General features: G+C 42.4%; 1 protein-coding gene across 2 annotated transcripts; it reads left to right on the top strand.

Moving 5' to 3' along the window:
- Window positions 1-493: 493 nt before the first annotated feature.
- On the top strand, window positions 494-22,779 carry LOC139380723 (sodium channel, voltage-gated, type I, beta a). Of its 2 annotated transcripts, none has more exons than XM_071123691.1 (6): window positions 494-897; window positions 12,894-13,060; window positions 15,843-16,080; window positions 20,608-20,749; window positions 20,936-21,007; window positions 21,292-22,779. In XM_071123691.1, exons 1-5 carry the CDS (start codon window positions 846-848, stop codon window positions 21,000-21,002), a joined length of 666 nt encoding a protein of 221 aa, XP_070979792.1. In that variant the 5' UTR covers window positions 494-845; the 3' UTR covers window positions 21,003-21,007; window positions 21,292-22,779. The 2 variants fall into 2 exon arrangements, with proteins under 2 accessions (XP_070979792.1, XP_070979801.1); XM_071123700.1 differs by having other exon boundaries at window positions 21,359-22,335.
- Window positions 22,780-23,346: the final 567 nt, after the last annotated feature.

The raw sequence follows: 23,346 nt of genomic DNA, 5'->3' as shown, positions 1-23,346 counted from the left end.
TCCGTGAAATGCACAAATTCTATCAGACACACTAATGTTGTCTTCTACTTTCTGAGCCTAAACTCAACATGTCTTCCCGAACAATCTCATCACAAAGAATCATTGATCATATCAGCTGCTAGTCTATTTACCACATGTTGCTTTTTTTCTGTGTGCACCCAGTCACATTGCCAACCAACACGTCCAGATTATAAATAGTTGAACAAAAGCTTTAAACGAGCAGCCAGGGTTACTGAAACCGAAGGCGCAGGGCATTATTTCTTCATCATTAGTTACTGAATACGGTTGTGTGGAGACTGTGAATTCTGTAGACTATCAGCTGGACAGGCACCAGTCTGATTTAGAACGGAGGCCGGTAAGGTAAGGAGGAGGCTGCTTATTCCTGACGCTGAAGGGGCACTGACAAGGACGCAGCCTAGAGCTGACATCCACCTCACCTGGCCACTCGTCCCACTCCCCCCCCCCCCCCCCCACACAGGGACACCCCCTAGGCCGAGCACCAGCTGAAGAGGAGGACGAAAAATGTTCTCTGACTGTGAGCTGCATCTCACCAGAAGAGGTCCTGCCTCAGATCTCCTCCCCCAGACTGGTTGAGACGCTCCGGTTGTGTTTTGATATTTTTCCCTTTAGTTTTTTTTTACACATCCTCACTGGAGTGAGAGAGTGAAGACATTTTGAAGACCCAGAGGTTTTTGCTGTGGGAGCACCTTTACTTGGAGTAACTGCTAATAGACGGAGACCTCCAGTCTTTCTTTGTCTTTCCCTGTCTGTGGTGTTTGTGGTGTGTGTGTGAGAGTGCTTGTCGGTTGGCATCGGTGAGAGCCGTCTCCCTTCCCTCCGTCAGGATGTTTGCAGTTCAGCTGCTGCTGGTCCCGCTGGCGCTGTGGGCTCTGCAAGGTGAGTGGGCATTGGGTGGTTGTCACAGCCACAGTCCAGTCTTCACTCTTTGTCTGCTCTTATAGGGGCCAATAAGCATAGGGGCCCAGTACTGTGTGCATGATCAGCTTTTGAGAGGAGAATGGTGTGTGAATCTTTTGTTGGTTTAGCCTTAGTTACAGGGACTCTGACTGCTGTTGTTACACTGATTGTTAAATAATAGAGATACAGTATATTGAATGTCCTGTGCACTGTTTAACCAAGCTTTCCTTCCCATTAACTGCAATGAACAAGACCAGTGTGTACTTCTGTGTGTGCGTGCGTGGGTGGGAGTGTTCCCTCATTTTGCCGGATTGCTCACTAAAAGCCTAAACCAGCTGCTCTTGTTTTCAGAGCGAATAACGAGATGAGATGAGGCCATGCGTTGGAGTTAAAATTGAGCATGGAACAGTCTAGCACAGTGTAGATTATTACCTGTACTCATTGTTGCTTAATCGGTCACACAAGCCCACTGTGTGTACCCACCTAGCATCATGGAAAATAGAATGGACTGTGCTGTGAGGTGTACTTCACTATGGTTTGCATACATTAAATATATTACAGTATGCACAAATGCACATAATGCACTCTGAATCCATATTACATGGACAGTGCTGTGAAAAAGTATTTGCCCCCTTTCAAATGTTCTCTCCTTTTGCATATTTTTGATACTTGAATGCTATCAGATCTTCAACCTAACCTAATATTAGATAAAGGATAAAGCGAACCTGAGTGAACAAATAACACAACAATGACATATTTCATTTATTTCATAAACAAAGTTATGCAACACCCAATGCCCCTGTTTGAAAAAGTATTTGCCCCCTTACACTCAATAATAACTGGTTGTGCCACCTTTGGATGCAATGACATCAATCCAATGCTTCCTATAGTTGAAGCTGAAGCACAGCTGGGTCATGTATGAGATGAGTCCCGTACTGCAGTCCACAGTAAGAACCTCATACCAACGGTCAAGCATGGTGGTGGTAGTTTGATGGTTAGCAGATGTTAATGTGAGTGTAGCGAAATGCTTGTGCTTCTAGTTCCAACAGTGCAGTAATATCTAATCTAACAATTCCCGACAACTACCTAATACACACAAATCTAACAAGTAATCTAACAATTCCCCAACAACTACCTAATACACACAAATCTAAAGGGATGAAGGAGAATATGTACATATAAATATATGGATGAGCGATGGCCGAGCGGCATAGGTAAGGTGCAGTAGATGGTATAAAATACAGTATATACATGTGATATGAGTAATGTAAGATATGAAAACATTATTAAAATGCCATTGTTTAAAGTGACTAGTGATCCATTTATTAAAGTGTCCAGTGATTGGGTCTCAATACAGTATATACATGTGATAGGAGTAATGTAAAATATGTAGACATTATTAAAGTGCCATTATTTAGAGTGGCATTGTTTAAAGTGACTCGTGAACCATTTATTAAAGTGTCCAGTGATCGTGTCTCAATGTAGGCAGCAGCCGCTCTGAATTAGTGATTGCTGTTTAGCAGTCTGATGGCCTTGGGATAGAAGCTGTTTCTCAATCTCTTAATGAATTCTGCTCTGTATCAGAGAATCTACAGGAGAATGTCACGCCATCCACCCGTGAGCTGAAGCTGAACCACAGCTGGGTCATGCAGCAAGACAATGATCCACAACACACAATCAGGTCTACATGAAAATGGTTCAAAAGCAGCACTTTTTAAGTTTTGGGATGGCCTGGTCAAAGTCCAGACCTAATCCCAATTGAGATGTTGTGGCAGGACTTGAAACGAGCAGTTCATACTTGAAAACCCACACATGTCGCTGAGTTACAGCAGCTCTCCGTGCAAGAGTGTGTCAAAATTCCTCCACAGCGATGTGAGAGACTGATCAACAACTACAGGAAGCATTTGGTTGCAGTCATTGCAGCTAAGGGTTGTCACGACCAGTTATCAAGTGTAAGGGGGCAATTACTTGTTCACAAAGGGGAATTGGGTGTTGCATAAGTTTGTTCATTAAATAAATGGAATAAATATATATATATTTTTTGTTATTTGTGAAGTCAGGTTCCCTTTATCTAATATTAGGTTTTGGTTGAAGATCTGATAACATTCCGTATTAAATCAGAAAGGGGGCAAATACATTTTCACGGCACTGTAGTAGCCATTACAACCTCATTAGGTAATGCAGGAGGCAAGGTATAGAAAAATGCTCTTGGAGAATAAGGTCCTGGTTTACAATGCTAATGCCCCAGTTGGTAATTTGGAGAATGTCCCCTATGGTTCAATTCATACACACCTGTACCTGTGTGGAACTGTGGAACAGAGTCATCCATCTCTCCCCAATAAAATATGTTATAAATAGGCCAAAATTGCCAAACTGACCCCCTATGTCATGTTTCCCAAACTGGTTCATTGTTGGACATAAACGACCATAAAATCCCAGGAAATCAGCTCCAAGTGATGTTAATTTTGGAAATCTGTTCCCACGCATAATAGACATAATGACACAATACATTATTTACCATAGCTTTCTATTGGACACAACATAATCAGAAACACAGCCAAAACAAACTGCAAATGCATCCGACCCACTTGTAGAGTCACAAGCTTTATGTAGTCATTGTGTGCTAGAAATATGGAAACATGTGATTGTCTAAAAATGTAAGTATGGTTTGAAATGATTATGTTTTAGTCAAATGTTATACACTGTATATACAAAAGTATGTGGACACCCCTTCACATTTGTGTATTCTTTGTGTATTCGGCTATTTCAGCTACACCCGTTGCTGACAGGTGTATAAAATCGAGTACACCGCCATGCAATCTCCATAGACAAACATTGTCAGTAGAATGGCCTTACTGACGAGCTCTGTGACTTTCCGTGTGGCACCGTCATAGGATGCCACCTTTCCAAAAAAGTTCATCAAATTTGTGCCCTGCTAGAGCTGCCCCGGTCAACTGTAAGTGGTGTTATTGTGAAGTGGAAACGTCTAGGAGCAACAATGGCTCAGCTGCGAAGTGGTAGGCCACACAAGCTCACAGAACAAGCCTGCCGAGTGCTGAAGAGTTTTATTTATTTATTTCACATTTATTTAACCAGGTAGGCCAGTTGAGAACAAGTTCTCATTTACAACTGCGACCTGGCCAAGATAAAGCAGAGCAGTGCGACAAAAACAACAACACAGAGTTAGACATAAACAAACGTACAGTCAAAAACACAATAGAAAAAAATCTATGTACGATGTGTGCAAATGTAGAAGAGTAGGGAGGTAAGGCAATAAATAGCCCAGAGGCAAAATAATTACAATTTATCATTAACACTGCAGTGATAGATGTGCAGATGATGATGTGCAAGTAGAGATACTGGGGTGCAAAAGAGCAAGAGGATAAATAACAATATGGGGATGAGGTAGTTGGGTGTGCTATTTACAGATTGGCTGTGTACAGGTACAGTGATCGGTAAGCTGCTCTGACAGCTGATGCTTAAAGTTAGAGAAGGAGATATAGACTCCAGCTTCAGTGATTTTTGGAATTTGTTCCAGTCATTGGCAGCAAAGAACTGGAAGGAAAGGTGGCCAAATGAAGTGTTGGCTTTGGGGATGACCAGTGAAATATACCTGCTGGAGCGCGTGCTACGGGTGGGTGTTGCTATGGTGACCAGTGAGCTGAGATAAGGCGGGGCTTTACCTAGCGAAGACGTATAGATGATCTGGAGCCAGTGGGTTTGGCGATGAATATGTAGTGAGGGCCAGGTTCTACATTTTTTGAATGGGGCATGCTTATTTAAGATAGTGAGGAAAGCACTTTTAAAGAGCAACCAGGCATCCTCTACTGATGGCATGAGGTCAATATCCTTCCAGGATACCCGGGTCAGGTCCATTAGAAAGGCCTGCTCGCTGAAGTGTTTTAGGGAGCGTTTGACAGTGATGAGGGGAGGTCGTTTGACCGCGGACCCATCACGCACGTAAGCAATGAGGCAGTGATCGCTGAGATCCTGGTTGAAGACAGTAGAAGTGTATTTAGAGGGCAAGTTGGTCAGGGTGATATCTAAGATGGTGCCCATGGTTACAGATTTAGGGTTGTACCTGGTAGGTTCCTTAATAATTTGTGTGAGATTGAGGGCATCTAGCTTAGATTGTAGGATGGCCGGGGTGTTAACTTCTTGGCGCACCAATCCCGTTAGCGAATTGCAGAGCGCCAAATTCAAATTAAATTACTAAAAATATTTAATTTTCATGAAATCACAAGTGCAATATAGCAAAACAAAGCTTAGCTTGTTGTTAATCCACCTGGCGTGTCTGATTTCAAAAAAGCTTTTCGGCGAAAGCTATCCAAGCGTTTATGTAAGGATAGCTCTCAGTAGGCAAAACATTACAAACAGCTAGCAGCAAAGTAGATTGGTCACGAAAGTCAGAAAAGCAATAAAATGAATCGCTTACCTTTGATGATCTTTGGATGTTTGCACTTACGAGACTCCCAGTTACACAATAAATGTTCCTTTTGTTCCATAAAGATTCTTTTAAAATCCAAAAACTTCCATTTGGTTGGCGCGTTATGTTCAGAAATCCAATAGTATCCGTAAAGTTTGTAGAAACATGTCAAACGTTTTTATAATCAATCCTCAGGTTTTTACAATAAATAATCAATAATATTTCAACCAGACCGTAGCTTTTTCAATTGGAGTGAGAGAGAAAATGTCTGCTCCAAGCTGCTCACACATGCAAAACTCTGCTGGCACCCAGCCAACCAATGACGAGATGTGATCTTTCTCACTCATTTTTCAGAATAAAAGCCTGAAACTATGTCTAAAGACTGTTCACACCATGCGGAAGCCATAGGAAAAGGAATCTGGTTGATATTTTCCTCAGGTTTTTGCCTGCAATATCAGTTCTGTTATACTCACAGACAATATTTTGACAGTTTTGGAAACTTTAGAGTGTTTTCTATCCTAATCTGATTTATGTGCATATTCTAGATTCTGGGCCTGAGAAATAGGCAGTTTCATTTGGGTACGTTTTTCATCCAAACATCAAAATACTGCCCCCTACACTCAAGAGGTTAAGCATATCCCAGTTTAGGTCACCTAACAGTACGAACTCTGAAGATAGATGGGGGGGAAATCAATTCACATATAGTGTCCAGGTCACAGCTGGGGGCTGAAGGGGGTCTATAACAAGCGGCAACGGTGAGAGACTTGTTTCTGGAAAGGTGGATTTTTAAAATTAGAGGCTCGAATTGTTTGGGCACAGACCTGGATAGTATGACAGAACTCAGACAGATTCAGATTCAGACAGCTAGATGGGCATCCGGTGACGTCGCAACGGAAGAGCCTGTTGAAACCACCTTGGACAGTTACATCAGCAGACCAGTCATGATGGATCGGCGGGGCTCTGTGTCGGCAGTAAAGGGTCCAGGCCAATTGTCAAAAGAGGTATTGTAGCCCAAGAATTGGCTGGTGGACCTCTTTGGCTAGCCGGAAGATGGGCCTAGCTCCAGGTTAGCTCCAGGCTAACTGGTGCTTGCTTCGGGACAAAGACGTTAGCCAGGAGTAGGCACTCAGATAGCAACTAGCTAGCTGCGATGATCTGGTGTAAAGGTTCAGAGCTTGCGGTAGGAATCCGGAGATGTGGCAGGGAAAAAGCAGTCCAATATGCTCTGGGTTGACATCGCACTGTACAGACTGGCAGGAATTGACCGGGTTGAGGCTGGCTGATGTCCGAGTTAACGGTGAGGACCGCTAGCAGTGGCTATCTGACTACTAGCTAGTAGCTAGTTAGCTGGCTAGCTTTTGAAGGGGGTTCCGGTTCTAAAGTATAAAAATAGCAGATCTGTACCACATTGGGTGAGGCGGGTTGCAGGAGAGTATATTCAGTCTGTAGATGGAAAGTGAGATTAAAATATATACGAAAAATATACGAAAAAAAAACAATATATACACGGGACAAGACAAAAACACACGTCCGACTGCTACGCCATCCTGGATTATATTGTGAAGAATGTAAAATTAGTCTGTCCTCGGTTGCAACTACAGAGTTCCAAACTGCCTCTGGAAGCAATGTCAGCACAAGAACTGTTCGTCAGGAGCTTCATGAAATGGGTTTCCATGGCCGAGCAGCTGCAAACAAGATTAATATGCGCAATGCCAAGCGTTGGCTGGAGTGGTGTAAAGTTCATCGCCATTGGACTCTGGAGCAGTGGAAACGCATTCTCTGGAGTAATGAATCACGCATTTCCATCTGGGTTTGGCAGATGCCAGGAGAACGCTACCTGCCCCAATGCACACTGCCAACTGTAAAGTTTGGTGGATGAAGAATAATGGTCTGGGGCTGTTTTTATGGTTCGGGCTAGGCTCCTTAGTTCCAGTGGAGGGAAAACTTAACGCTACAGAATACAATAAGGTGTCCACATACTTTTGTTCATGTAGTGTATCTGTTTGGGCTTCTTGCAGTCAATTTGCAGTCTACAAATTATTTGTAATAATGTTCCGGCCCCCTGACCATTTGCTGAAGAAAAAAATTGTCACCATGCGGAATCTAGTTCATGATCCCAGCCCTATGTGAAAAACCTGCAGGTTTCTATTTGAATGGATGTACACACATTGTCTGGCTACCCAAACTTCTTGCTCCGGCCAAACGCTACTCCACGCCCACGAACGTTAGTTTCTTCTCTGCAATTAGACTGGATCTGAGTACCTCCCAGACGATTTCTAGAACGCTAACAAATTCTTACCATTCTGATTGGTCCCAGAAACCGATGGCAGCATTTGGAAAATTCGTCATTGGCTTTGTTACTCTGATTGGTTAGAGATGATCCAATCGCTGATGACTTTGTTTTGTACAACACCCTTCATTTTGACGTCACCACAAACGACTTCAGTGATAGTAGTCAGACTGAAACATGTAGTGAACATAGAGCAGCGGGACGAAGTCAGAGTCGTCAGGCAAGTACGCACACGTGGCCCTTACTATTACAGAGTGGTGGTGAAAGCACAAATCAGAGAGAATGTTTGCTGATGCATGGTCAGATCTATGAGTGTACAGTATATTCTGTAGATATGTATACAGTATATGTACCTATGTATAAGTACGTGCTGTGCGGTTTTGCTTATGCTTCCGTGTGGCATGCTTTGATTATGCTGAGGCTCTGAATACAATAAAGGAAGCATTTCCTTAAATGGGGGATTTAGGGAGAGCTTATCTCCCCCAGCCATCCTCTGTCCCCCTCTAACCCTGCCCCTGTAAACGAAACAACCGCTACCACCACTCGTTGTCCCAAATGTAGGACACACAGTGTGCCCACCATGTCCCCATCTAAACCTGCCCCCGTTAGCAGTACCGCGGCCCTCACGCTACCATCTGTAGGACACACAGTTTACCCTCGCTGGCAGAACTACAGCCAAATCTCCTAAAATGATGTCAGTGCATCAAAATAATGGAGGGATGGAGAGAATGGAGAGTTTCTGCACAAAGAGAGCTGTAGAGTGATGGAGGACAATGAGACCATGCTAACAAAAAATAGTTTTGGAGAAAAAGGTAGAGGGAGAAAGAGCGAGAGAGAGAGAGAGAGAGAGAGAGAGAGAGGTTGGGGTGGAGGTATGAGCGTTATGCAACAGCACTTCTGCAACGGGTAAATAAAGCAGCCTGTCTGTCTGCTGGACCGGCCGGGCCAAGTGAGGGCAGCCCAAAGAGAGACAGGGTCTGGCGTGCTGTGCACATCTGTACCCATTCAGGGAGAGGAAATGAGAGAGGACAGACAATGGGTGATGATAAGGACAGACAGAATCCTCAAAGAAGCCTGGTCTTCAAATACAGTAGATGAGAGTGAGACAGGTAGATAAGAGTGAGACAGGTAGATGAGAGTTGGACAAGCAGGTGATTGAGACAAGTAGATGGTGAGACAAGAAGACAAAAATGGGCCGATCTAATTTTTTCCCCGATATGACTAAACTGCATACTACCTGCCTCGCTTGTCCTTGCTGTTGACAAGAGTGTAAAACATAAAGACAAATCAAAACTAAAGAATGGCAGCCTTGAGGAATCCTCGCTGTTAGAGTGACCATCCTCGCTGTTAGAGTGACCATCCTCGCTGTTAGAGTGACCAGCACAGGCCCATAGACCCATAGCCTGTCAAATGTACGAGCAGGAATTTCTAGAGGACGAGGTCAATGTTAATGCCATACTGGAAGTGGCAAGCCTCTCCAAACTCTCAAGCACTTTGGAGATGAGATCAATTCAATAGTCCATATCTTCAATTAAGATTACCATAATTTCTTCACTTGCCCATTTCAAATAGCCCTCCCAAAGGCTTTCCTGATTGACGGGCTCAAGTTGTGTGTGCTAGCATCTTGGGAATGAGGACTGTAAATGGAAATGCAACAGCCATTGCACTGTTTAGATCATTCAAATCCTTGTAGTTGTGATCTGGTTCAAGCTTCTCCTATGTGTTCAGAATAGCCTCAAAATGAAATATATTATTCAAATCTGTAAATTTGATGGAAGGTGTAATCTATCTGTTTAATCTAATCCACTAATCTGGACCATGACCAAATGTTCTAATTGCACGCACACACACACACAGTGAATGGAGTGTTTTTATAAGCTCTTTGCACGTTCTTAAGTATGTTTTACTTGACTGTAGCTACTATAATGTCAGAAAGTTTGTACCTGTTATGTACTCACTGATAAAACAGTACTCTAAAAAACATTAAAGAAGTTTTCCATTAAATGTAAGAAAAGTATGCATAGACTTTATTTTTGGATTGAACTAAAATATTTGTTTCGATCTAATTACAACAATAGACGAGACAAGAGAAACAACCCAAGACAAACACATGCCCAGGGTCACCTGCAGTGGTAGCCATACATTTGATAGATAAACTGACTGTTGGTCATAGATCCTCTACTCTCGCTTGGCGTTCCGTTCCTAGTCAGTCTAGACAGGCAGGCACCACTGATGTGGGGTCCTCCGTAAGAGGGGACATGGCAGCGTCTCTCTCTCCCTCCCTCTTTCCCTCTCTCTCTCTGGGTCTGCCCATGAGTCAAAGCAGTTCAGCCTCAGGTTGAAGCAGTTCACACACACACAAACACCTCCACACACAAACAGCCAGCGTATTGGGCCTGGAGTCAGGGAGACCAATGAGGAGGGAGGATAGTGCTCCAAAGTGATTTCCTGATGTGTGTGTGTGTGTGTGTGTGTGTGTGTGTGTGTTCGCTCTCTTTCCCCAAACTGATAGAAGTCCCCAGACCACACTTCAATGTACAGTACTATGGACACAACTCCTTCCCTGGAGATTCTAATTCAAATATTGAAAAATCGTAGGGGGTGTCAATAGGCCATTTTCAACACAGATCCAAGAATTCTTGCATCCTCAAATGCGACGCTGGTCTAGATGTGTCCATTCCTCTGAGAAAATGAATGTGACAAACAGTACATTACACGTATTTGTTACTATGGAAAGTTTATTTCTTGGTTAGTGTCCAGGGACATGTCGTGGATGTTTGCTATTTCCCCAGGTCGAGGGTGTGTGTGCATCTCCACTGTGAATGGGTGGTAACCTTGTCATGGAAACTGACGTGATCTGCTTCCCCTCTCTCTCTCTCTCTCTCTCTCTCTCTCTCTCTCTCTCTCTCTCTCTCTCTCTCTCTCTCTCTCTCTCTCTCTCTCTCTCTCTCTCTCTCTCTCTCTCTCTCTCTCTCTCTCTCTCTCTCTCTTTCTCTCTATTTCTCTCTCTCCCTCCTTCACTCTACTGTTGATCAGTCTCTTTTATACTTTCTCTCTGCTTTTTCCCTCTATCTATCTCCTCTCTGGCTCAGAGAATGACCATCCATCCTCTTGCAATCCCTTCCGTTCCTAACAGTTGTCTTACCAACATCAGTCTGTAGGGACTGACAGATAGACGGCCTTTTCAGGGACTGAACTATAACTCACCATTTTGTATTGTTGCATTCAGACTGAGGGCATTCAGTAAATTGATATCAAAGGCTAATCCCCCACACTGCCTCCTCTCCTAATCTAATCTGCAGTTTCTGGAATATTAGTTGCATAAGGCGAATCTCTGCCCAACCGTCAACAGATTACGCAACGGATTTGGATATTGTGCTCTGTGTCTGTCACATTACCGGAAATGAGTTTGCAGAAGGTTGATGATAGGTCGCTGAGTCTGCACTTTGTTTGGATGAGTCTACACACTCTGCATGTTCTGTTCCTCTCACTGTCTCTGCTATGAACAGCCGGCAGCAGCATCCACTCCTCCCCACTGTGCCTCTCTCCTCTCCTCTCTTCAAACAACGGCCTGCTACTGTTTGTGTACTCTATAATTACACTGCACTGTGTCAGTTTTCACCACTCTCCCTCTCTCTCTCCTTCCTCTGCTGTCTTGCGGCAATGGTGCATCAGCATTATCTCCTGTCTTGCGACCTCCCCCAACCCCCTTCCAACTCTCTCATTTGCTGGATGATATGGTGGTAGTGTGAAATGTGACAGTGTTGTGTCCTCATGTCTGTGTTCCTTCCGGGTCTTTTCCTTTCTGAGCAGTCAAAACCAGCCATCTCTGTCCCCTTTCTACACGTCTGTCTGCATGGGCTGTCTCCCGATCCCCCCCACCCCCCATGTGGAAGTAGCTGATGTGATGAAACTGTTGTGATGTTAACTTTCTCTCCTCCTCCCCCTCTCTCTGCAGTGAATCAGCAAGCATTACGCCTGTCCCCTCCTCTGCCTCTCCTGGAAACGGCTGTGTTAACTCTCTCTCTCTTTCCTCCCTTCCTTCCCTCCCTCTGTTTCTTCCCTCCCTCCCTCTGTTTCTTCCTCTTTCTCTGCAGTATTCTCTCTCTCTCTGTCTTCATCTGTATAAGTATTCAGTGTTGCAATATTTCTATCAGAGAGTTCTCACATTGGTGCATATCAGGTAGTATATTATGAATGGTGACTATGAAATTCAACCAAACTATGTATTGGTTTATTTTCAAGTCACTTTCCATCTGACCACCTGTGCAATGTGTATCCTGTCCCCTTCATCTCATTACGGTTGAACAAAAAAGCATCGCCAGAGGTCAAAGCTGAAAATAGCACGAGATCATTGGTTGAGAGCGATGCAGGTTCAGATGCCTTTGTGGAAACTGCAGGGTGCAGTGTGAGAAAGAAACACTTGCAGTTACAGGTGTGTTGCTCTCGGCCGATGTACAGTATGTGACATGATGGCATATATAGACTTATGCGTCTATATATGCAAATAGCTTACTTATATATACCTCGCAGTCAGGCTGCAAGGAGACTAGCGTCGCTCACTGCAATCTGTTTATTTCCCCTCAATTTCTACATCCAGGTCACCCTTAGCCATTGTAGCTTTTTTAGCTAATTCGTCAATCGACTATATGAATCTGAAAAAAACAACACAATTGACCAAAACGACAACAAAACGTATATCGAAATTATGAGTGGAAATAAAAAAAGAAAATAAGACAAGCATGCTATGAGCGATAGGAGCAAGCACGCAAAAAAAAACTCTGAATTATGTCATTTCCATATCATTGTCATATTATCTGCCAATTCAATTGACAGGCATTAGGAGACAGTTTGCCTGCAATGTATTGAGACAATATCACTAGAGCGTTGGCCTTGTGTCAGCCTGTTCTCAAGCCATCGATCAATGAACAAGGGTCAACACCCATTATGGCTCTCAGGTCTACTTCAGATTTACTCGTACACTGCACTCCATTTTTAGTGAACGTGTCTATATTGACCAACCGTTTATAGTGATCAAATTATCGTGCTGCACGGATGTGACCACTGTAAAAGAGGTGTGCACTCCCATTGGGCACAGACGTCAATTCAACGTCTATTCCACGTTGGGTCAACATCATTTCATTGAAATGACGTGGAAACAACGTTGATTCACCAAGTGGGCCGTGAAGACAAATATCCATGGCTAGCACCAAATATCCATGGCCAACTGTATGTTTGTTGTACTTTATCTCTCCTCAGCGTCTCTATGTCATGGAGCGTGTGTGGAGGTGGACTCTGACACTGACGCAGTGGTCAATGAAGGCTTTAAGCTGGGCTGTATCTCCTGTAAGATGAGGGGCGAGGTGCCCGCCGAGGCCACTGTTGAATGGTCCTTCATGCCCAAAGGAGAGAGCGAGTTCACAAAAGTGAGTAGACACGGATCTCCGGCGCATAGGGACAGTAGCAGGTTATATCCCAATTATCTCTCCTCCTTGCAAAATGTGCACCTGTTCACATTCCTTCACTGATTTGATAGGAAATGACTGGTAGAAGAAATATGGTACTCCCACTAGCCCATGACTGCACCAATCCAGTGATTTTAGATCTGTGGGAAGTAGTGAATGAGTGCACACTTCAGGAGAAAATAGATATTGTTGAGACACACCTTAGATTCTCCACACTTTGCCTCTATTGGTTGACCTAACTAACTATAGCTAGGCTACTCATGATGTATTGCTTGACCTAGCTAACTATAGCTAGGCTACTCATGATGTATTGCTTGACCTAACTAACTATAGCTAGGCTACTCATGATGTATTGCTTGACCTAGCTAACTATAGCTAGGCTACTCAGGATGTATTGCTTGACCTAGCTAACTATAGCTAGGCTACTCATGATGTATTGCTTGACCTAGCTAACTATAGCTAGGCTACTCATGATATATTGCTTGACCTAGCTAACTATAGCTAGGCTACTCATGATGTATTGCTTGACCTAGCTAACTATAGCTAGGCTACTCATGATGTATTGCTTGACCTAGCTAACTATAGCTAGGCTACTCATGATATATTGCTTGACCTAGCTAACTATAGCTAGGCTACTCATGATGTATTGCTTGACCTAGCTAACTATAGCTAGGCTACTCATGATGTATTGCTTGACCTAGCTAACTATAGCTAGGCTACTCATGATGTATTGCTTGTTTGTTTTTTGCTTTTGAAGCGCTTTGATTTTTATGAAAACCGCTATAGAAATGTAATAAATTATTTTTATCATTCAACTTTGCACTTGCGCACTCACCGACATGGATTTTAAAGGATTGGATTGGTGTTAACATTGGCTAGAGGGAGTTTCCATCGCTGTTAAATCCATGACAGGGAGTGTGCAAGTGCACAATAAGTGATCCCTCCCAGCAGAGTTTAAAAAGTGTCCCCATTCATTCTGTGGGGATCGACCCCATGAGGGGTCAATGAGGTAGCCAAGCAGGTTGACTTGTCTGTTGTATCAGCAACAAAGGCAGGTCTTTTAGTTTCAATTTGGATTGTGAAACTAGGTGTCATAAGCAATTCATGAATGGGAGAGCCCCACTGAACACAATGACTACCAAGTCATCACACCAAGGGGTGCTGCACAATGGAGACACATCAAGATAGATCATTTTAACTTATTCAGTAAAAAGACTAAACACATCAATCAAAACAAGCATGTATACATTTAGTAGGCAATTTCTATGTCAGCAGAACAAGTAGTCTTTTCTCCAGTGAAATGGGCGCTATCATGTATCATGAAAGAGCATCACAGCCATGTAAATCATGCAATGCTGTCAATAAGAGATTGTTTTAAATATGCACACTGGTCTAAAAAGGATTCACACCTTAACATCCAAACTTTTGTTTCACAGTTTCCAAATATTGCAGTGTCAAACCAGGCAACTGGCTGCGGCCACTCCTAGCAGGAGCCCTTGTTGAGGCTGCATTAGTCAGAGCCTGCCTCCACCACTTCCTGATGGGATCTCTCTCCTCATGTATGCGTTTATGTGCTGGAGCGATTTAACGGCTAATGGCCGCCCTGTATTGATGTTGGAACACACTCCTTCCTTGTAGGGAAACGTGTGTATGTTTACATCTGACACCGAGGAAAACTAAAACCATCTCTTATTGATAGCAATAATTGTTATACACATGCATGATGTTATAGACAGGCATGCTGTATCAGGAAAAACACTGCAAATTATACTTAAATTGATGCAAAAGTACTTGGATTTTTTTTTTACTCCATTCATTTTCCCTGACACCCAAATGTACTCGTTACATTTTGAATGCTTAGCAGGACAGGAAAATGGTCCAATTCACACACACTTATCAAGAGAACATTCCTGGGCATCCCTAATGCCTCTGATCTGGTGGACTCACAAAACACATTGCTTAATATAAGGAATTATTATTATAATTTAAATTATTATTATAATTATTATTATATTTATAGCAATTACATTGACTTTTGATAAAGTATATTTAAAAGCAAATACTTTTAGACTTTCACTCAAGTAGGATTTTAATGGGTAACTTTCACTTGAGTTATTTTCTCTTAATGTATCTTTACTTTTACTCAAGTATGACAATTGGGTACTTTTTCCACCACTGCTTATACTGTAATAACCAAACTGCTTTAGAAATCACTTCACCCTTTTTTGAAATCACTCCATAATCAAATCATAACAGAACCAAAGTGCCTGATTGAGCACTTAGTCAAGAGATATGAGCCCTTGTTGATGCAGAACATTGGTGCTTTGACAAAAGTGCTGCACAGATTTCATCCAGTAATGTAAAAATTATAATATCCTAATATGATCTGCCCAGGATGAGTGTGTTGGCTCACCAAACTCATATAGCCAGAATAAAAACTAAGTAATCTTGTCCAAGCCAGAATAGCAGGATCCTATCTCCTGTTTCTGTAGCGTGAGGCAGCTTGATGTACAAGTACACCCCTGGACAGGATGTTAGTCTATCGCAAGGCCTTTCCCCAATGCATCTCCTTAATGTTTTAACAGTCTTTGGTATGAGACAACCAAGGTTCAAACGGCCTACCTTCCAATCTCAGGGCATACGCTCTAACCACAAGGCCAATCCTAACTGATATGCTCCAGTTAACAGCATATTAGTTTGCAAGCTCGTATGTCTCACTTTCCCCCATTGTGTTTTCCAATAGATCTACAGCTACGAGGACCTAATGAGCGACATTCCGGACGAGCGCTTCTACGAGCGTCTGGACTGGAACGGCAGCAAGAAGACCAAGGACCTGCAGGACGGCTCCATCTACATCCTGAACGTGACGTGGAACGACACGGGCACCTACCGCTGCATCTTCAACCGCACCCTCACCTTCACCTCCTACGAGTTCCACACCAACGCCACCAAGATCGTCCAGCTCAACGTGGTGCCAAGACGTAAGGCTTTGGCTTTAAGGTTCACAGGCTTAAGCTTAGGTCTAGACACAAACGAACACATGCAAACGAACACACACACACAAACAGTATAGTAGAAACGCACCCTCCTCTTGGGAGAGGTTGAGAGGGAGAGAGGAGGGGAGGGGAGGGTGGAAGAGAGGGAAATAGTACACTAAGATCACCCTCGTGAAAGTAGTGCCATGACATAGGCTTACTTACACCCTGCATGGGGAGGGGGAAGAGATGGAGGGAAGAGAGGGTGCTGGGGAAGGGGGAAGGGGGTGGGGTGGGGCAGAGGGAGGGAGGGAGGGAGGGAGGGAAGGAAGGAAGGTTAGAAGAGAGGATGAGAGAGGACAAACACTCAATGTCCATGCCTGAATTGACAAAAATTGCAGTATTGTCAGAGCGGATGATGGGTTATGCATGGGTTATATGATTTTGATTTAGGGTCAGGGTTCGATAGCCCATGGTAGATTGGACCATGTTTCAAAATGGAAGCATTGATATCAAAATCAAGGACGTATGACAGAGGGACGAACAGGAAACAGTCATACAGCTCATTATCTATACAGCTGTTGATGGATGGTTAGTAGTAGTAGCCCTGTCACAGAAGCGGTCACAGCTGTCATTAACGCTCATATCTCCCAATCCAAAGGCTCAGCCACAGCCACGACAATGATTGTCCAACACATCACTGTCAATGACAGCTGGCCATTAAGTAGATACTGTATCAAGAAAGACAGACAGTAGACATGTACATACAGAGACAGATACAGTGCCTTCAGAATGTTTTCACACCCTTTGAATTTTTCCAAATGTTTTTGTCACTGGCCTACACACAATACCCCATAATGTGAAAATGGAATCATGTTTTAAAAAATGTCTACAAATGAATTCAAAATGAAAGCTGAAATGTATTGAGTCAATAAGTATTCAACCCCTTTTCTATGGCAAGCCTAAATAAGTTCAGTAAACATTTGCTTAGCAAGTCACATAATACGTTTCATGGACTCACTCTGTGTGCAAAAATAGTGTTTAGCATGATTTTTGAATAACTACCACATCTCTGTACGCCACACATACAGATAATTGTAAGGTCCCTCGGTCAAGCAGTGAATTTCACACACAGATTCAACCACAAAGACTAGGGTGGTTTTCCAATGCCTCGCAAAGGGCACCTATTAAACAAAAAAAAGCAGACATTGAATATCCCTTTGAGCATGGTGAAGCTATTAATTACACCTTGGATGGTATATCAATGCACCCAGTCACTACACAGATACAGGTGTCCTTAATAACATAGTTTCCAGAGAGGAAGGAACCCCCTCAGGGATTTCACCATGAGGCCAATGGTGACTTTCAAACAGTTAGTTGAAGGCTGTGATAGGAGAAAACTGAGAATGGATCAACAACATTGTAGTTACTCCACAATACTAACCTAAATGTCAGAGTGAAAAGAAGGAAGCCTGTACAGAATACAAATATTCCAAAACATGCATCTGCAACTGTTTGCAACTGTTTGCAACAAGGCACTAAAGTAAAACTGCAAAATAAATGTGGCAAAGGAATGAACTCAATGTCCTGAATACAAAGTGTTGTGTTTGGGGCAAATCCAACACAACACATCACTGAGTACCACTCTTCATATTTTCAAGCATGGCGGTGGCTGCATCATGTTATGGGTATGATTATTCTCGGCAAGGACTAGGAAGTTTTTTTTTAGGATAAACAGAAACGTAATAGAGCTCAGCACAGGCAAAATCCTGGAGGAAACCCTGGTTCAATCTGCTTTCCAACAGAATTCCCTATTCAGCAATAACCTAATACACAAGGCCAAATATAGTTACTTACCAAGACGTCATTGAATATTCCTGTGTGGCTTAGTTTCATTTTTGACTTAAATCGGCTTTAAAATCTATGGCAAGACTTGAAAATGGCTGTCTAGCAATGCTCAACAACCAACTTGACAGAGCTTGAAGAATTTGAAAAATAATGGGAAATTGTAGAATCCAGGTGTGCAAAGCTTTTAGAGACTTACCCAGAAAGACTGTAATGTAGCTGTAATGAGGTGATTCTAACATGATTCTAAAGGTGATTCTAACGTGTATTGACTCAGTGGTGTGAATACTTCTGTAAATGAGATATTTCTGTATTTCATTTTCAATAAATTTGCTAACATTTCTAAAAACAAGATTTCACTTTGCCATTATGGTGTATTGTGTCGACGGGCAATACATTTGTTTTTATCCCATTTTGAATTCAGGCTGTAACAAAACAAAATGTGGAATAAGTCAAGGAGTATGAAAACTTTCTGAAGCACTGTACATACATACATACATACATTACATACATACATACATTACCATTCAAAAGTTTGGGGTCACTTAGAAATTCTTGTTTCCCATGAAAACAGACATGAAATGATTTGCAAAATGAATAAGAAATATAGTCAGGACGTTGACAAGGTTATAAATAATGTTTTTTAAATGAAATAATAATTGTGTCCTTCAAACTTTTCTTTCGTCAAAGAATCCTCCATTTGCAGCAATTACAGCCTTGCACACCTTTGGCATTCTAGTTGTCAATTTGTTGAGGTAATCTGAAGAGATTTCACCCCATGCTTCCTGAAGCACCTCCCACAAATTGGATTGGCTTGATGGGCACTTCTTACGTACCATACGGTCATGCTGCTCCCACAACAGCTCAATGGGTTGAGATCTGGTGACTGTGCTGGCCACTCCAATACAGACAGAATACCAGCTGACTGCTTGTTCCCTAAATAGTTATTGCATAGTTGGAGCTGTGCTTTGGGTCATTGTCCTGTTGAAGGAGAAAATTTGCTCCAATTAATCGCCATCCACAAGGTATGGCATGGCATTGCAAAATGGAGTGATAGCCTTCCTTCTTCAAGATCCCTTTTACCCTGTACAAATTGGCCACTTTACCACCACCAAAGCACCCCCAGACCATCATATTGCCTCCACCACGCTTGACAGATGGCGTGTTTCTCAAACTAGACACTCTAATGTACTTGTCCTCTTGCTCAGTTGTGCACCGGGGCCTCCCACTCCTCTTTCTATTCTGGTTAGGGCCAGTTTGTGCTATTCTGTGAAGGAAGTAGTACACAAGATTTTCAGTTTCTTGTCAATTTCTCGCATGGAATAGCCTTCATTCCTCAGAACAAGAATAGACTGACGAGTTTCAGAAGAAAGGTCTTTGTTTTTGGCCATTTTAAGCCTGTAATCGAACCCACAAATGCTGATGCTCCAGATAATCAACTAGTCTAAAGGCCAGTTTTATTGCTTCTTTAATTCAGCACAACAGTTTTCAGCTGTGCTAACATAATTGCAAAAGGTTTTTCTAATCATCAATTAGCCTTTTAAAACGATAAACTTGGATTAGCTAACACAACATGCCATTGGAACACAGGAGTGATGGTTGCTGATAATGGGCCTCTGTACGCCTATGTAGATATTCCATTAAAAATCAGCCGTTTCCAGCTACAAAAATCGCTGAAGCTGGAGACTTATATTTCTCTTACCAACTTTAAACATCAGCTATCTGAGCAGCTAACCGATCGCTGCAGCTGTACATAGCCCATCTGTAAATAGCCCATCCAATCTACCTACCTCATCCCCATATTGTTTTTATTTGCTTTTCTGCTCTTTTGCAGACCAGTATTTCTACTTGCACATCACCATCTGCTCATCTATCACTCCAGTGTTAATTTTCTAAATTGTAATTACTTTGCTACTGTAGCCTATTTATTGCCTTAACTCCTCACGCCATTTGCACACAATGTATATAGACTTTCTTTTTTCTATGTGTTATTGACTGTACGCTTGTTTATTCCATGTGTAACTCTGTGTTGTTGTTGTTTATGTGCTTTACTTTATCTTGGCCAGATCGCAGTTGTTCTCAATTAGCTTACCTGGTTAAATAAAATGTAAACATTTTTACAACATTAGCAATGTCTACACTGTATTTCTGATCAATTTGATGTTATTTTAATGGACAAAAAAAATGCTTTTCTTTCAAAAACAAGGACATTTCTAAGTGACCCCAAACTTTGAACGGTAGTGTACATACATACATAGAGACCTACTGTACTGCTTTAATGGACCTGCATTTGGATGAATGATTTTTCTTCTAAAGAGAGGAGAGGTCAAAGACTTCCAAGAGCTAAATAGCTTTCATAATCCTAAGTAATATTTTAAAGGCTTCCACAAAAGGTTGATGCAGTGTCTCTAGAATGTTTGGTTTGGCAGCAAGCTTAGTCAGCTCACTTACTACTTGAGGTCATTCCACCAGTTTAACTTGAGATTAATGTTGACCTTGAAAAACTGGGCCATTCACAGTGAAACACTGAACCCTTGTGGATGTCTGGGGATAATTGTACCATCATGTTTTCCAGGAGGCATCAGACATTCAGAAGCCTGTACATTTTCTTTGAAATAGCTTCTAACTAATTAATAATTCATTAAGCCCAAGGCGGACTCTTTCTTAACCCCTCCTCTCATTCTCTAGTGACCAGGGGGATAGCGTCCATCTTGTCTGAGGTGATGATGTATGTCACCATCATTGGGCTGCAGGTATGGCTGGTGGTAGAGATGATTTACTGCTACAGGAAGATATCAGCACAAGGCGAGGAAGCATTGAGAGAGAGCGCGTGAGTAGACACAAACACACAGCTCCAATTCATCGCAGTCACCTTCGCACAAGAGCACACACTTTTTCCTCAATCTTCCTCTGGAAATATTATTTTCTTGCCATGTAATTTCCTAGCTAAAACTGCTACTTTCTAACGGCCCCCCTCTCTTATTCCTCACCTTCTCTCTCTCGGTCTGTCTCTCAGGGCGGAGTACTTAGCTATAGCTTCGGAGAGTAAAGAGAACTGTGCAATGGTGGCAGTGACAGAATAACACTGGTAGGTTTCCCCTACTAATAATCCATAACTGGACTCTTGGCAGTTTGTTGTCTGTTCTTTCCTTTACTCCTATTCTGCCACTGATGGAGAACTCATATCAGCACCCAGAACCAAATCACCTACATTTGAATTTTAAAAGGGATTGTTCAGGATTTTATAACTTGATATTAGATGGTTTCTTCCCCGAAAATAAATCCAGGAGAAACTTCACCTTTAAGGCAGTCACATAAGACTAGTGGACTCTTGGCATCCTCATGTTTTCTTACACTTCGTCTTCATTTCAGGTTAAAGAATGGCTCCAAACGACAAATAGCTCTCGGTAGCCCTTCGACACTTCACCCCTTCTTCCAGACTTCCATTATGACACCATCTCATTACCCCATCCAGGAGGAGCAGCCAAGAGGCTTGTCCAGAGAACAGATGGATGAGAAGTGAAACAGCCAATGAAAAAGGACTTGTGTTGAAAAGCAAATATACAGCACGAGTGTACTATCTAGCAGTACTATAATATCAAGGAGAGTTGTAAATACAGTACGTGTGCTTAATTATGCAATCCAAAATCCTCATTGTAATACTGATACATTATAATAAGTTAGTTCATACATAGCATTGTACATTAAGTAGAGCTGCATGTTTACTGATACATCATAACTAATGGCGTTAATGTTTCTCAAAGGGTCATTGTCAGGATTCTAAAGTGTGCTTGTATGAGAGCAGTTAGAGGTCAGAACTCAACTGCGATCTTGTCCAATGGCTTTAGTAGCCTGTCTTGATCAGACCTTCCATGGCTATTTATGTGCAGGTCCAGACTAGCCTAGCGGTATATTCAAAAACATTCCAAGAAAACTTGAGGTTATGCATTCAGGTGAGTGACTACCCTGAGGAGTAGTAGCCTAACACGGTTGACTAGCTGGGAGTAATGGATTGTACACACCCAGAGCAACTATTTCTGGTTTGACAGCATTTGTCTACCTGTTAAAAAGGTTAATGCTTTATTTGCTAGATTTTCCTTATCATATTTACAACAACCAAGGGCTTGTGATATTAGCTACCATTTTCCTGCCGTGGGAAAATACCATAATTTGTCCAGTGTGCCTAGAGCAGGTATGTCTGACTGGTCAAATACCAATCCCTAAGGAGCAGAATACAGTTTGCTGCTATTGAAAAAAAATACTGGACATCCCTGTCATTCCTGTTCGGCAGTCAACTCTGTATTATACCTCTAGGGGCAGCATAACACTGCCTAATGTGGACTGCAATCTTGCACACATACTTTCTTATACAATTTCATTGGGATCTGGGTTTAACTACTAAGGGGTCTGGGTTTTCTACCTTTGAAGTACGGAAAAGTGAAAGAATAATAGGATTGTTATGGCATGATAACTGCCACACGTGAACAAATTGTAATTAATGTTCAAGATTCGGGAATGATTCAAAATTCCCTTTAAAAAACCTTGAAGCTGGTTTGGTCAGATTAGAGATTCTAGTCACCTTTCACAGAACTTCTACATTGAATACCGGAATATATGTTGGAAAAAAAACAACAGGCTTATAATAGGGAATAACCGACTTCTGCTGTAATTCACTGAAGAAGAGAGAGAGAAAGAGAGATCCAGCACACACTACTGTGGAAATGTTGCTTGCCAAAACAGTCAGCTTTATACCTTAATATAATTGTCATGTGAGAATGGAGTAGGCTTTGTGTCTGGTTTATTAAATCAAAACAATTTCTACCTTGTCAGATTTCTATATTTGGGAAAATGTTTGTGGGAACTTTTCAGGTCTCTGACAAGACCCTCTTTCACACGCACACAAACAAACAGACAGACAAAGACAGAGAGACAGAGTGTAATAATACAATCTGAAGAGAATAGAGGCAACTGAAGTGTGGGACAGAAATGGCCTGTTGTTCTGGCATGCAGTCACATGTTGTTTGGCTGTCACTGAGCTGTGGCTAACCTCATGATAGAGTACCTGACTGGAAACTGGTGATGTGACATTTCCAGGGAACTGACGGGCTCACTGGGAGTCAGGAGGATCAGATAGCAGATAATGTAGTCTGTTGACCGTGGCGTTGACCATGACCGACTTCGGCGAGTGTCAAACACAAACTTTCCCTTATGACCTTTTAAAACCACTCGTATTAAATATTTAATTGACAATTTCAAAATGTACTTTAACATAAGGTACAAGGTGCCCGAGGGTGGCCTTTACAGTTAAGGGCTCTATTCTCTGCACATATACACCCCCCCCATTCGAGCTTTGACTCGACTGATAGCTACGTTGACAGGAGAAAATGTACTTTCTATACCTGTGATGTGGTTGTCCCACCTAGCTAT

Source organism: Oncorhynchus clarkii, chromosome 2 (genome assembly GCF_045791955.1).
Source record: "Oncorhynchus clarkii lewisi isolate Uvic-CL-2024 chromosome 2, UVic_Ocla_1.0, whole genome shotgun sequence".
Lineage (NCBI taxonomy): Eukaryota > Metazoa > Chordata > Actinopteri > Salmoniformes > Salmonidae > Oncorhynchus > Oncorhynchus clarkii.
The sequence above is the reverse complement of the archived record's forward strand: the minus strand, read 5'-3'. Positions and strand labels throughout refer to the sequence as shown.

Coding starts and splice junctions, on each gene's coding strand:
- LOC139380723 (XM_071123691.1), top strand. CDS start 846: ATGTTTGCAGTTCAGCTGCTGCTGGTCCCGCTGGCGCTGTGGGCTCTG. Junction 13,061..15,842: donor GAGAGAGCGAGTTCACAAAA/GTGAGTAGACAC, acceptor GTTTTCCAATAG/ATCTACAGCTACGAGGACCT. Junction 20,750..20,935: donor GAAGCATTGAGAGAGAGCGC/GTGAGTAGACAC, acceptor TCTGTCTCTCAG/GGCGGAGTACTTAGCTATAG.